This window comes from Anas acuta, chromosome 2, assembly GCF_963932015.1.
Source record: "Anas acuta chromosome 2, bAnaAcu1.1, whole genome shotgun sequence".
Lineage (NCBI taxonomy): Eukaryota > Metazoa > Chordata > Aves > Anseriformes > Anatidae > Anas > Anas acuta.
The window spans coordinates 11,015,835-11,031,792 of NC_088980.1; the positions used below are offsets into that span (position 1 = coordinate 11,015,835).

The 15,958-nt window shown below is 42.3% G+C and overlaps 1 protein-coding gene across 6 annotated transcripts in view; it reads right to left on the reverse strand.

Moving 5' to 3' along the window:
- DIP2C (disco interacting protein 2 homolog C) overlaps positions 1 to 15,958 on the reverse strand; it is a 311,434-nt gene that overhangs the window by 128,325 nt on the left and 167,151 nt on the right. For 4 of the 6 annotated variants that reach the window (XM_068673474.1, XM_068673473.1, XM_068673475.1 and 1 more), the window contains exons 3-4: positions 15,570 to 15,737; positions 5,385 to 5,495 (exon numbers count right to left, since the gene is read on the reverse strand). In XM_068673474.1, the coding sequence (XP_068529575.1) occupies positions 5,385 to 5,495; positions 15,570 to 15,737 (279 nt within the window). The remainder of the gene's footprint in view (positions 1 to 5,384; positions 5,496 to 15,569; positions 15,738 to 15,958) is intronic. The other 2 variants (XM_068673477.1, XM_068673476.1) reach the window with 1 other exon arrangement.

Below are 15,958 nucleotides of genomic sequence, written 5' to 3' on the forward strand. Positions count from 1 at the left end.
TTGGACTTGAAGATCTTTGAAGGTCCCTTCCAGCTGAACTATTCTATTTCTATTCTGTTTCTAAATCTGTGTCTGATTTTGCAGAGTCACGTAACTTGAGCCAGATCAAGCCAGAAGCCTACATCTATCCTGCAGATAGAGGCAGAAGTCAACAACTCAATTTTCCCTTGACTGTTTTTTCTCATCTGAAAAGCCACTGGCCAGAAAAGCCTTTTGGCAAAAATTAGTGATCCAACCTACGTGAACGTTTGGCTTCAGTGCCAGCTTGAGCCCCCAGGTAGTGTTATAGTACAGGCGTGGGCTAAGGAACAGCAGCTGCTAAGAGGAAAACATCGCCATGTTCTACATTTGGCAAACCTTTCCAAACACTGTTTCTGAGTGAGTAAATAGTGATTTTTTTTTTTTATTTAGTAGTAAACAAAAAATCTTTTTAAAATAACATCAGCTAAACTAGTTGCCGTATTTGTATAAAGTAAATAATATAGCTGAACCCTGAACTGATTTAATTACTGAACTTATGGCATTATCTGTTTCTTTAGACATCTGGAAAATGATCAAAGAAGATGGCATCCCAGAACATAATGATTTCAGTATCATTTCCATATATAAAGAAGGAGCAAGGAATTTTAAAAACTATCTGGTTTTAAGGAATTAGACTACATTCCCAATGTAGGTTGAATTCTAAAATCAAATCATCTTAAAACACAGAATGTGCTATGAACATTTACCAAAAACATAGCTTCCATAAAGTCAGAGTCAATTTTATTTAGAATAGAAAAATCATAGAAACCAGCTTTTCAAAATTATAGTGCTAAAAATTCTGTTACAACATTAATGAAATAATAATAATAAAAAAGACTGAAATGGGAAAATAGGTAGGGATTTAAAATGTCACAGTCTGACATTTTCCATAATAAGAGAGCATAAGTTGAAGGTGATATTAGTGGCAGCAATGATTTTGAGTCTCCAAAGAGAGTTCATTAAACAATCTTTGCTGACATCTAAATTTATGTAAAAAGCAAAGGCATGGAAGGAGAGTTGGATGATTTTCAGGGATGTCAGACTTCCAATTAGGAAAACCTTAAAAAGAAGAGACAGAAAAGGACTTTGATCAGAGTTTGAGTAGAAGATTTGTTTTCAGATGTTAATTGAAATAAATTGTGCAAAAAAAATAAAGAAGGGAAATGTTTTCCTAGAAGTGAATTACTTATTTGTTAAAGACTGCACATTCATTTTGTTTTGGGGCCTTTCCAAGAAGATGTGCCAAATATGATAACAAGCACTGAAACTGGGTAACAGCTAGGATTTAATAATCACAGTATGATCAGAGCAGAGATGCTGAAGTATTAAGCACAGCAAAACAACAGGCTAAACAAAGGCTTCAAACTGAAGCAAATCTGAGTCTGAAGAGAAGACAACCAGAAGGAAATCTGACTTACAGTTCTGTAACTGGCAGCAATAGAGTCATGAGACTAAGAAAGAAATGAGAGGCAATGCATAGAAGGCGATAGCATAACTCAAAATAGGAGCATTCTTAGCAAGGCTCTTCAGAAACTAAATGTAAAGATGATGGTTTGATAACTTCTCACAATTGAAATAGAAGTTTACATTTCCCCGTGCTGACATTTGCTATGTACAGTTTCCTTTTGAGTGAACCAATTCTTGGTAGCTGTTCAAACCAATTTGTTGGAGAGCTTGGTGGCTTGCTGAGGAGTCATGTTATATACAGCAGTCAATGCAGGAATTGAAAGCCCTGCCATAAGCCCCCAAAATACCATCAAACTTTCCAGTTTTAACACCAAGGACATTTTCAGAGCTGCAAAGGAGACCCGAATTTACAGCATAATCCTCATTCTCCTCAGATTAGACTCCTCCAGTAACAACAAGCAAGCCTTCATGCTGAATTCCATACTCCTCCTTTCAGCAACACAACTGGTATATTTATTATTTATATATATTATTACAACACTTAGTCCTATTCCTAAACCTTCTGTACTATTCAGTGAGCAAACCCAGAATAACATTTTAAATTCCCCAAAGCAGGGATTATTTCAATAAAGACAATAGCTAGATAGATGGTTAGCAGAGAAGGAAGGCTTTCCACACTCTCACAAGCACATCCAGAACAATGAGGCAGAACTGATCAGCAGGGCAAGCTACACGATCAGCACATCAGCCATGGCTCGGCTCTTCAGAAGGAGAAGGGTTTAGAGTCCCCACAGCAAAGGAGAGTTTGGAAGCATCATGTGAAAGGGGTAATGTACGAGCTTGAAGAGCAGTTCCCAAGTCTGTATTTCTGACCACATGTGAAAACTGAGGGGTTTGCTCAAAAACATGAGGAATAGCAGGAGCAGGGTAACAAGAATGAGTCAGAAGGAGGCAGAATTCAACACTGACGGGGACTGACAGCTCATATGTAAGATTGGCAGATGATCTTTTGGCCCTTCCTCTCTAAGCTACTTCCCTAAGCAGAGATAATTAAATTATTCTCTCACACCTTCCCTTTACGACAGCAGGCAGCGACCGAAAGCAAGAAGCAGCAACAGCAACTCAGAGCACTCCCTGGGTATCAGAAGAGGCACGCAGAGATGTGCGTGATGTCTCCTTGCCCATCCCCAAACTGACTCATCTCTTAGTTTACAAATAGCAACCACAGCTCCAGCAGACTACTTCCAACACACAGTCAGATACGAATGGTTTTAACAGAACTCCTCTGAAGAGTCACGTCGTGGAGGTTTGAGGACCATGGGTTGCACACCCCTGAATTAGACAGTTCCAAGAACAGAATTTCTACCTGCCTAAAAGCACTGCGTAGACAATTTTCGGTATGACGTGGGAGAAGCTTCTAGAAGTTTATATACCAAGGAGTTATTATGCAGATCACACAACCATTATTAAAATAAAAAAAAAAGAAGTGTTGGCATCTATAGTGTGAACCCCAGGTTTCAAAGAGAAGGGAGTTTTCAGATTTATCAGGATGGTCTGGATATGCATGAAGTTCTTTGCCAACATTTATCATTCAGTTTTGCTTTAAATCAGACTGGTGAGCTTTTTGACTAATGGAATGAATGAGTGATATGGCACAAAAGGGTTGATAAGAAGTTCTCTATAACTTTCCTCTTTTGTCAGCACAATGAGTCTGACCAAGTCCAACAAGTTGTGTCTTTCCTCTCAAAGACAATCCAGAGCTTCCAGAGATGGCTCCTCCATGTCCTCCCCAACAACCAGTCTCTGGCTTTTAATTCACAGCTCGTGAGCGTCCCTCTGCCACCGTGACTGACGGGTGTTGTTGTTCATCCCTCCCTTATTCCACAGCTGGAAGAGAGGCAGTGGCAGAAAAAACAGCCTCTGGCCTCTGGCTGTCACCTGAGGATGGCCGCTTAGACTGCAGCAGTCCCTGCTGTGACTGAAATAACAGCTGAGCCCACCTGCCCCTCACCCCGTTAAGGTGGGTAACACGGGCACTTTATGCTTTAAGAGGTAAGATTCAGAGCTCAGTTATGTAGCAATCACTTCCTTTGCTTTGTGATCTGTCTGGAGATCATCCAGCCCAACTCCCTGCTCAAAGCAAGGTCACCTAGAGCAGGTTGCTTGGTGCTGTGTCAGGTTTTGAATACCTCCAAGGATGGAGATGTCACAGCCTCTCTGGGCACCCTTTCCTAGGGTGTAATCACTTTTACATTTTTTTTCTTATGTTTAAATGGAATTTCTCTTATTTCTCTTTGTGACAATTGCCTCTTGTCCTGCCACTGGGTACCACTAAGAGTCTGACTCCATGTTCTTTACTGCCCCTATCAGATATTTATACACATCCCACTGATCCCTCTGTTCCCCAGGCTGAACAATCTCAGTTCTCACAGCCTCTCTTCATGTGTCAGAGACTCCTTAATCATCTTTGCCGCCCTTTGTTGGACTCCATATTGCACTGGTGCTGGGTTCCCCATGTGCCTCACCAGTGCAGAGCAGAGAAGGATCACCTCCCTCAGCCTGCTGCCAGCAGTCCTCCTAGTGAAACCTCAGAGGTTGTTGGCCTTCTTTGTCATGACAGCGCATTGCTGACATGTTTACTTTGTTGGCCACCAGGACCTCTGCCAAACTGCCTTCCAGCTGGTCAGGTCCCAGCCTGTCTGGGTGAATGGCGTTATTTCTTCCCAGGTGCAGGACTTTGCATTTCCCTTTTTCACACTTCAGAAGATTCCTGTTTTCCCATTCCTCAAGCCTACTGAGGTCCCTCTGAATGGCAGTGCCACCATCTGGTGTGTCAGTCACTCCTCCCAGATTGATATCATCTGCAAATGTGGGAAGAGTGCACTCTTATCTCACCATCAAGGTCATTAATTCAGCTATTAAGCAGTGGAGCCAGTATTTATCCAGAGAACACCACTAGTGACTGGTGTCCAGCTAGACACTGTGCTGCTGATCACAACCCTTTGAGCTCAGCAGTTTAGGCAGTTTCAGGTCCACCTCACTGTCTTCTTATCCTGTCTATACTTCACCAGTTTAGCAGTGAGGATGCTACAGGGGACACTGTCAGAAGCCATACTAAAATGAAGGCACAGAGCATCCACTGCTCTTCCCTCAACCTCTAAGGTAGTCATCTTGTTGTAGAAAGCTATGAAGTTGGTCATCATGGCTTGACCAACCTAACAAGGGAACTTCATAACTTCACGCTTACTACTCCCAATCACCTCCTTGTCTTTCATATCTCCCAAAACAGTTTCCGGGATTATTTATTCCACCACTTTCTCAGATATCAAGGTGAGGCTAACTAGTCTGTAGTTTCCCAGATTCTCCTTCTTGCCATTCCCAAAGGCAGGAGTGACACTTGTTTTCAAAGAATCAAGAGCAGCTTCACAGTGACATCGGCCTCAGCACTTGTGGGTGAATCCCATCACGTCCTATGGCCCTGTACATATTCAGTTCGTTTAAACATTCCCTGTCCTAATCCCCTTTCACAGAGGGGAGGTTTTCATTCCTCAAGACTTTCCCACTGGTCTCTGGGGCCTTAGATTCCTCTAGGCAAGTCTTACCAGTAAAGACCAAGGAAAAAAAAGACATTGAGTATCATGGCCTTCCATGTCCTTTGTCACCCACTCATTCAGCAGTGGGCCCACGTGCTTCCCAGTCTTCCTTTTGCTGCTTACAGGCCCGCAGAAGCCCTTCTTGTTACCTTCACATTCTTTGCCAGATGCAATTCCAGATGTGCTTTGGCTTTGCAACTCCTCCCCTATACACTGGGACAGTGTCTCTGCATTTGTACAAAGAATTTTTCCCATGTGTAGGTATTATAAAAGTTTACAACAGAATTCTTTTAAACAAGGCAAAGCAAAGAACCAGCCATTTCTATTTTTCGTTCCAATTCTCTGGTCTTCAGTTGTACTTACCCGATCTGTAGCGCTCATCCCGTGACCCTGAGGACCTGCGACGGTGATATCGAGAGGAAGAGGACGGAGTAACAGGAGTTCGACGTTCTTGTGGTAATGCCTGGTCCACCCCTGCATTAATAAAAAAATTAAAAAATGTATCATCCTCATGGAATTCCAGAACCTTAACAGTGAGGAGGAGCTCAGACTACACTAGAAGTAAAAAATGACTGTTCAGTGGCTAAACCAGGTCATGTCAATTGATTAAACAGTACTTGCCACTGCTCAGCCCTTCTGGTGTGCTTATATCCCTGGTTCTCTAATAAGATAAGCTTTATCCAAGATCATACACTACATAAGAAGAGCACACAGCCTGTAAGTTTAGGGAGGATTTTCTTCCAAGCAGGTGACCTTTCAAGAAGTAGTATTCAGGAAATATTTTAATATGCTAATAAAGGCAGACACTATTGCAATGGATCTCGAAGCTTTCCTGCAAAATGGTTAAAAACATTTCCTAAGATTTAGCCAGTGTGTATAATAAATGTTTCTCTAAAACCTCATCCACTTAGACAGTATCAGTTGGCGACAACACAATATTAACCTATGCAAATTACATCCTTGGTGGAAAGACTACTATTCACTATCTACAGGCATTTTCAGCTACCAAGGGCCAGAAAGTAAGCAATGACCGTTCTAAAAACAAGCTGAAATAGTAATCTCTTCTGGCAAAACAATTAAAATAACTCAGCCTCATTATATATACCTGCAGCATCTTTGCATGTCAGGTCTAAACAGCCAGTATGTAAGATTCAAACTTTGTATTCATTCCTTATCCTTATTTTTTTTTTAAATTGGTATTTTCTTGAAAGCTTCTTCAAAGATAGTAGTGCTATAACTGCAGCAACATATATAAACACTTCCAGAAACTAATTTTTCTTCACAACTTCCCGAGAAAAGTGAAGTGCGTTACTTAAGCAGGACAATTCAAACAAACAATAGGAAAAGAAAGCAAACATAAATCTGTAATAGTGGCATAATATGCCACTCTGTTCTCTCACAGAAGAACCTGAGCAAACAAACACAGTAAGCAGTGCTTACAGCGTAGGTCTAATGAAGCAGAGCACTAGGCACTATGATTCACAAAGAAAAAAAAATAATAAAAACAAAAACAAGAGACCATAAAGAAATGAAATTAATTCTTTTGCTTTTTATTTTTTGCCTATAAAAAGCAGTTACACACCATGTATTAACTGCAGGGACAGAATTAAAAATCGTTCCTGTACTTAGGGTTGATGGTAGGAAAGATCTGTTAAAACTACTTAATTAAATTGTTAATAATTAAGTTCAAATGAATGATTAAAAAATTGAAATTGGATTCAACAAAACAATGCTTGGGAAATATGTTCATAATTTTCTACTAAAACCCAATGTAAAAACTTTACTATTTCTGAATTGTTCAATGCTTGCTTGTTGGGGTTGGATATGAGTTGGAAACGACAAATTTTAGGTAGAATATAGACCAACAAAAATGTTTCATTGTTACGTTGACTTCAATGAATCTTAATTGTTTCAATAGACTATTTTAAAAGCATTTTTTTTTAAAGTTGGCTTTGTACACTTATTTCTTTGTGGTGCAGAAACAGAACTGAGAATACAGCTTCTCTCAAATCTTTAGAATATCAGAAGTGTTAAGTCTGCCTTGATTCTGTGGAGAAATACCTGGTTAGCTAGAAAATGTACTTGGAGTAAAATCTCATAGGTGCACAGAAGACAGAGTGAATCCATAAATTTTCTTTTACTCAGACTGCAATTAATAATTCACACTCTTAAGTCAAAGAAAATGTCTTAATTGAACTGCTCTGTCTCCATAGTACAGTACTGTGTAATTTCACTACAGTAATCTGCAATTTCACTTTAAGTGCAATTTCACTTCAGGTCTTTATATTCTTGAAAGTGTGTGAACGTAACCTCTGAACACTGAAATAGAAGAAATCTATAAATCTTTTTTTTTTTTTTCCTCCTGAATTTTCTCCTTATTTGTACACTTGCTGTTTTTCTTTCTTTACTGGGTCACCCTGAAACCACCAATATAACACTAACAACAAACATTAAAATTATCAGTTAAACTAATCTTGATTGAAAATGTTCACAAAATTATGCTTCAGTCTGTACAGGATTGTACCCACAACTCCGCCCTTATCCATATTGCCAGTCTTATCGTACAGCAATAAGATACTTTCTGAAAATCACATATACTTAGAAAAATCCTGAAAAAAAAACATAGCCAAAAATATGCACCTACAATTGTTACAGGGTTTTGGTGAAGAAAGCAGTGCCACAACTTCATGTGGCAAACTGCTTGTGTAGGGCAATGGCATGAGGACAAGAGCATACAAAAATCAGTTTGGTGTTGATATTAAGTGCAGCATGCCTATAGAGAAAAAGGGGATTAAATGCATCCTTCCAACAAGAAAGCTGCAGGCCTTAGAAATGCTGAGGGGATTTAAATTGTGAGGAAAAGCATTGGGGATATGCGCAACTCCAGCAGGCAGAGCTTTCAGGTAGACCTGAGAGCCATTGAGCAAAATACATTGAGGCCTTTGTCCTTCTGCTGCCATTTGGCTACAAGACCCCTCAGCTGCCTCAGGCAGTGCACAAAGCCCTTTCCAAAGCCCTTTTGCACCTCCCAGGGAAGGCAGGGCATGCAGGGTAGGTGCAGGCTCTGGGTCTGGTACTGCAGCCGGCCGGCCGGGTACCACCACAGGCCGAGCTGCTCCGGAGTAGGCCGCCCTTCCCTCCTCCAGCGCCTCACAGAGACTTGTCCTTGCTACAGGCACAGAAATCTCCCATCTAATCTTAAAATGCAGATACTTTACATTAGTTTACCTCCCTCCTACTTTGTATGCATGTAGTATATTTTTTAAGTGAGTCTCTTCTGATACAAGCAGTGACAGGGAGTCAGTTTCCTTGACAGGAAAGAGACAGCCCCAACATCCCACAGAATCACACAGAATTGTCTAGGCTGGAAGAGACCTCAAGATCATCGAGTCCAACCTCTGACCTAACACTAACAAGTCCTCCACTAAACCATATCACTAAGTTCAACATCTAAATGTCTTTTAAAGACCTCCAGGGATGGTGACTCCACCACTTATCCTATGCTGGTATTCATTTAAGGCCACAGTGAACTTCATGAGAGTAACAAATACCTTCTGCTTTTGTGAGGTCTGCGGATCATTTGGTGACTTTACTTCCCACTTTCCCATAAATACAAAACCAGCAAATAAACCTCGAGCCAAACACAGAGCCAGACGTGTACGTGGTTCTCCGATTTATCTAAGTTAACCCTGCAGTGACAGGTAGAAGCTCTGCATCAACCACCTGCGGGGAGACCTCTCTTTGTGCTAAATTCCCTAATGTGAGAAAACACAGAGCATTTGGAGAGACTGTAAGAAACCTGCTGATGGCTCCTTACTGAAAGGGATGGAGCAGGACCGCGGGGACCCACACCTTCTCTGTCCTGTACCAGCACTGCCGATGGTGCAAGACAAGGTATGCAACAGTCAGAACCTCCACGCTGCCATTTCTGAGTGATAGGTAGGAGTGAAAGCCACACAGACTAATGAACACCATGAAGTCAGTGAAGTGCTGCCAGAAATAGCGAAGCGGGGTTAACAGCAGACCTGCTCACCTCCGTGAAGGCTCTGGCAGTACAGTGCAGTAACAAGCATCCTCTTTTCACTTGAAATTCTGAACATAACTAAAACCCCCAAAGTGATGGCTTTCACAGCCAGCACACAGGTTCGGTGAGTTAAGCGCTAATGCTTGTCGAAGTACAGCTTCACCGAAATGTGTTTGGGGATCAGTGGAAGCGGTGGCGTAATGGGCTTTGAGAATTCACACTTGGATCGATTCCTAAATTTAAGGAGGCAGCAGAGCAATGAATGACTTTCATTAAAGAAAGGACGGTGTCACTCCAGTGCCCTGTAGACAGACACAATCCCAGTCACTGTCAAACTAGCATCATTCTTAATAATGCCATAGTCCTCTGAAGCCTTGTGGATAGCAGGACTTTGAAAGGTACGTATAATTAGCACCACTGAAAGAATCATTGCTAGTTACAAAGAATTTCAGCAAAATATATAGTAAAAACACATGCCTGGAACACAGTTATTTTACATAAAAGGATGAGAAATCAGTGCTTTGTGCTCATCACACTACTCATAAGCATTAGAAGGTGCACTGGAGCTAACAGCCATGCTCTTAATGCAACTATTAGTTCATTTATCTAATGCTGCTAATGTGGGATTCAGCTTGCAGATTAAGACACCTATATTTAGGTGTCTACAAGAAGGTGCTTAAGCTAAGCTCCCATTTTGAAAAAGAGACCTAGGCCAGGATACAGGACTCTAAACAGAGGTGTCCAATGTCTTTTTAGATGTAGAGTATGATACCTGCCTTGATCAGGATGGCTCGTGTCCCCTTTAAGTTGTTTTCTATGTGCTCACTGTGCAGATGTCTCTTCTACTTTAGGAAATCTTGAGCAGTATGAGACACTTATGTTCAGGCAACTCAGCAAGCCCAGGAGAGCCTGAAAAGCTGTGCAGGGGGTGAGTGAAGGTATCTATCTGCTTTCGAATAAGCTGAACAGCTCTCTGGGTTTCATCAACTGAATTAACTGTGTTTCTGCACTTAAGAATGGGAGTTTAAACACCAGGTTCATAGGCAGACAGCTTAATGCAGATATATCAATCTGTAAATCCTAATATGCAAGCTGGATCCCATCTTTGCTGCATTTAGCTAAAAATGCAAGAGCCACAGTAAAGCTATTTAGGCAGTACTATTGCAAGCTGGATAATTTTAGTTGTATGCACAGAACTGTCAGCTGGAAACAGGCTTCATTCATCTCTTTCCTTCATTTTTTTGCCTTCACCTTTATGTTCCTCTTTCCCAGCCTTTACTGCTTTTGTAGTTGAATTGTGTTGCTGTGTTTCAGCAACGTGGCAATAACTGCATTGCCCTCTCCAACAGAGGACAATTGTTTCCTCAGTGACAGCTGCCAAGTTGCTTTGATGCATCTCTTATTCCTATGACTGTGTCAAAAATTTGAATCTAAAAATGCTGAAATGTCTAATTGACAACAAAGAGAAGGCATTCTTAGACACAGGCTACTTTCACTGTTCTAAAACTAAATTACAGTGTATGACCTCAGGAGAAAAAGCTGTAGAGTAAACCCAGCAACTCCAGGGCTGGTGGGAAGGAAGGCAAACAGAATTTGCAGTGCAGTTTTAAGAACAGCATTTACATTCAATTCAAACTTCCCTGAGCTTCTATGCAATGGCTGCTGGCTCTGCTTTAAAAGCAAAGCCAAGGGATGAACACACCATGTATTTTGTAAATAGGTTAAATGTCACACCACGGAACTTGTTACTTAGCGTGGCACCTCACTCTTCCCACCAGATATAAGTAATAAATTCACTGGATCCAACTGGTCCAAACGAGATTTAAAAGGTGATGCTCCTAACCAGACAACGAGGGAGGGGGAGCCACTTTTTGCTACATAAACCTGGAGAAGATGGAATTTCTGATTAGATATGTTTCATTAAAAATCTTTCCTTCACAGGTGATCTTTGACATTTATTCTCGCACTTGGTTCTAATTTCAAACAATGCACGTACTTCAAATTTATCTTCTTCTTTCCTTATTACAATCTTGAGCTTGCCTTCCAGCATTTCCTCCTAAGTGTTAAGCCTTCGGTTCAAACTTAGCAGGGCTAAGAGAATCATAGAATCATACATAGAATGGGTTGGGTTGGAAGGGACCTTAAACCCACCTAGTTCCAAGCCCCCTTCCATGGGCAGGGCCCCTCCTACCAGCCCAGGCTGCCCCCAGCCCCATCCAGCTTGGCCTCGAACACCTCCAGGGATGGGGCAGCCACAGCTTCACTGTTCAACCTCTTCCAGTGCCTCACCACCTTCAGAGTAAAGAATTTCTTCCTTATATCTAACCTAAAGCTACCCCTTACTCCTTGTCCTATCACTACATCCCTGTTAAAGAGCTCCTCCCCACCTTTCCTGCCGGCCCCCTTCAGGTACTGGCAGGCCGCTGTAAGGTCTCTGTGGAGCCTTCACTTCTCCCAGCTGAACAACCCCAATTCCCTCTGTCTTTTTGGCAGAGGTGCTTTAGACCTCTTCATCATCTTCTCAGCCTCCTCTGGACTTGCTCTAAAAATGTTTTCAATGTTTCTAATGTTTTCCTTTTTTTCCTCAATCTCTTAGAGATGGTGGACATCACATCACTGCTCCAATTCACACATAGATCATTTTTGTGTATGTAGTCCCAAAGCCTCAGTGTTAGATCTGAAGATATTTTTAGGAGAATATAGAGACTACCTATCCACATGGCAAACACATTCGCCAATGTGCCGATCAACCTATACTGCCAGCAATTTAACATCCTTCTTTCAGCGTTCAATAACAGGACTTGCAGCAGCCCTGTCCATTCAGACAGTGCCGTGAATTCCAGCAGTTTTGCATTTTGACAGCTGCACCAAGCTCTTCACATGTCTCCACTTGCTCCTTCTCTTCCAGCATACACAAGCTTTGTTTCAAGGACTGCAATGGTGCATTTATTTTCTACCTACCATTGCTCGCCTCTGACTGAACCATCTTCTCTTACCCATTTGTCAGATTTTCAGACAATCATCTTGATATCTGGTCCTTATGTTTCACAGATGCTCCCCATGCACACCAACAGATATTTCATTCAAATTCTTCAAATTCTTGAAAAAAGATTCTGACTCTGATCTGTACTAAAAATATCCTCCCTCCAAAAATCCATCATGCTGAGTGCTGAAACCACCACCAACATCCACAGCTGATACACTGGCTGATTTCATCATCTACTCATTCCTTCCCTGACACCCATTCTTTGTCTCATTAACAGACAAATTCCTTCCTTTGAAGGAAGATACCTTTTTCTCTGTGTTTGAGCAGGCTTTGATGTTATGAGGTCTTACTGAAGGATAGGAAACAGAGGTGCCATCATAAAACAAAGGCTGCTTAAAATAATAAATGGTGTCTGAGTTAGTATGGCAAAAGCAAAGCAGTAACACAACTTCCACAGATGGTAACCAAGAAGTAATTCTCAGATGCTCTTAGAATGCCCTTTTTTAACCAAACTGCAAGGCATTGACCCATTCAAACCAAAACACTTTCTAAAGCAAGACTTACTAAACTCTTATCTATATGCCATGGCTTCCTATCTGTAAAACATCTTCATATTGTTTTCAAAAACGTGGCCATGAGTTGTACAATGCTCAGCTTGCAACGGGATCCATGTTCTTAGCCTGCATCTATGCTTTGAAATGTTCTGTCATAGTTATTCTTTGCTAGGATGTTTGTGAATTAGGAAGGCAGATGTGACAGGAATATTTCTTATTGTTAATAAAGTGAATACATGAGGGATTTTTTTTTTCAATTCTAGAATCAAGCTTTGTTTAAACATTTCCTTGCAATCTTTGCAATCCAAATAATGTTGCAATCCAAATAATGTCTGGGGAAGAGAAAATGAAATTGTAATCGCCCAGTTTACTTTCAGTGCCCGAAGGGCTAGCAGCAGGAATAGTTGAAAGCAAATGGATGCACACATATGCATGGAAAAGTATGCAAATGTATGCACACATTACAGATATACATAAATTTGTCATGTTAATAACAGAGGATACAGAAATTGGTTCCTGTAATTCTGTAGAAAATTGTTTCATAAGGTAAAGGCATCTTCTGTGGGAAGGTGTTATCTGCTCCGCACTGCATGGCTTGAAATTTCCTCCCTGCACCAGTGCTGTTGGGGCTCCAGCAGCAGGAGCCCCAGTGTTGTGTCTCTAGGCCTGCAAAAGGAGCAGCAGGTGCCTTTTAAGCGCCGCATCTCACAGGTTTATTAGCCATAATAAATAGAGCACTGGTGACTGGTCTACACGGTTACGCTACAAATAGAGCTACGTTGGTGGTACCAACGATGGGGAATTACGGAAAGTAATCCAGTGTAGACACAGCACTTGATTAAGAGAGAATGAACCACCCATGTCTAAGCTGTTAGAAGCAAAGCTTAATTGATAACAACATCGTCTCTCTGTTCTGTGAATGAATAATCAAATTCCCTGGCAAAAGACTGCAAGCAAATTGGGCAAAAACACAGCTTATAGGGGATGCAGGTAATTTAGTTATTTTTCTTCTAGTGAGGGTTTCTCCTAATAGCACGCATGCAGCTGTCTACATGTTATCGTACCCAGAACTGACTGATCTAATCAAGACAATCTAAGAAAAGCCTTCTGAAATGAATGCCTGTTTAAGTGGTTATTCTTTCAGCTCTTGGCTGTCAGGGCTCCTCTGCAGAGGCAGCAAGAGAAAGGTCACAGCACAAGAGAGATCAGGAAGCATGTGCAGATATAAAGGTCCAGATTCACTATTATTTTTAGATGTCTGACAGACGGACACGCTAAGAAAAGAAAAATTACTCTGCGCACAGAACCTCTCCAGCTACAAACTGACATCCTGGAGAAAGCGCTTTGAGGAAACAAAGCTGTAATTCGGGCTCCCTAAGTTAAAGCAGGTGGGAATTTAATGGAAAAGCAAAAGGGGGCTCCCCCTATCCCTCCTCCCATTAACACTGCCAAATGCAGCATATCCGTTCCGGATTTCTGAATGTTCGACAGCCTGGCTGGAACGGTACAAATGTCCTTTGCATATGTGCAGCCTGTGCAGCATCTGGATGTGTCAGACCTATTGTGCATGCACCGCGGAGCCAACTTGCAGATGTGCAGTGGACCCAGCAAGTCCCCCATGTGTCAGGCTCCCTGAGCATTTGCTGTGTAGCATATGTGACAACACACTCCCTGGGATTTTCTTGTCCAAAATAGAAACCCTAAGAGTGCACTCCCACATCACCTGATGGAGTATCAACCACATGGCTGCACATTTTCCCCTTTTGGATTAGGATTATACCAATTCCTGAAAAGTAAGTGCTCTCCACTTCTAGCGTGATAGCATCCCAATAAGCACAACCAAAAGAACTCTGTTATACAGTTGTATGCACGTGTTTTTATGTAGGTATGTAGCCAATGCTTCTACTGCCTCCATTTAGCACTTAAATGGCTTTATATAATTAATTTGGTTAAAACCGAAATTCCAATTTAAATTTAATCATTTCCATTTTATGGAAAACTCAGGCGGAGGAAGATAACAGTGTCAGACAGAGGGAACCTGACTTAGCGCAGCCCCGTGTAAGAGGAGAAACACAAGCAATGCAATCAGGTTGTGATGCAGATTTCCTCTAGAGTATAATAGCAAATTTGTTTGAAAATGAGAAGGGTATGGGTATCTCAAAGGGATCAGTTTCACAGGTTTGCCTTACCCTGACAAAACAGCAAATCCCACGGTCCTTCTAGCCAGCTTACACTGTGTCTGGGCTGCCTTGTGGGAGCATGGACAAGCACACAGCGAAGAGCCCATGTGTCCACATGGCTGGCAAGAGAAAACCCGTTGTCTTGGGGGCCTGTGAACCCTCTGCAGCCTTCCTACAAACCCAGGGAGCAGGAACACACCGTCTGCGTGCCACCAGCCACAGGACATCCCCAGAAGGCAAGATATGGCCTGGGTCATGCCTCGCCTGTCTACACTGCGGATGTGTAGCCCCAAGGAAGTTCTTCCACCGGTCTGCTCTACCAGCCTGATGCCTGCTCCTACTTGGTCTGCTTCTGAAGGCCCTGGATGCAAGCTGAGTTTCAGCAACGGTCTCTACTTGAAAACAGCACGGAATTAGGGGTGCTTAGACTTTTACAGCTTCCTCCTGATCCTGATGGGCTTGGACCCCTCCAGAGCTCTGTAAAAAGGCAGTGCCAGAAAGGGAATTAGAAACACATGCCTTCCTGTGTTTCAGCAGCGTACTGTATGAAACCTCTTCCAAAGGATCCATGGCATGGATGCTATACATTAACATGTTCATGTTACTACAATTGGTGATTCCTTCTCCCTGTCACCCGCTCTCAGGCAGACCTCAGTCGGTTACAACCTTCCAGACACGGCCGTCCTGCCTTGTCACGGGCAGCTCCTCGTCTACCTTATTGATGCAGGTGTCTACCAGAGGCTTCCAGATGAGGCACACTTACAGACAGGTACGGACTGGAAAAGACGCATTCATGGTGCTCACCAAAACGAAAATAAAAGAGAGGCCGGTTTCCTGCCGTGCTGGCTGCTCTCTCTCTAGCGGCCGCTTCCCGGATGTCACAGACACCAATGTTGGCAGTGCGGAGCATTCTTCTGGCAGCTCCTTCACTGTGTTGCAGTCTACACCGTACTGCGGCAGCTCCATTCGCTGCTGTAACAAGTTGAAAAAAACTAATTAATTCACGTTTAGTTTTTTTACATTTGTTACAGCAACGAATGGAGCTGCTGCCCCCATGCAGTACAGCACACACGCACACGCACGCACAGACACTACAGGACACTCACGGAGCCAATGGGGTCAATGTTCCACTCTGCCAACGTTGGCGTTAGTAATGTTAGCAAAGGTGCAGCGAGAGGACTGGCTGTCCAAAC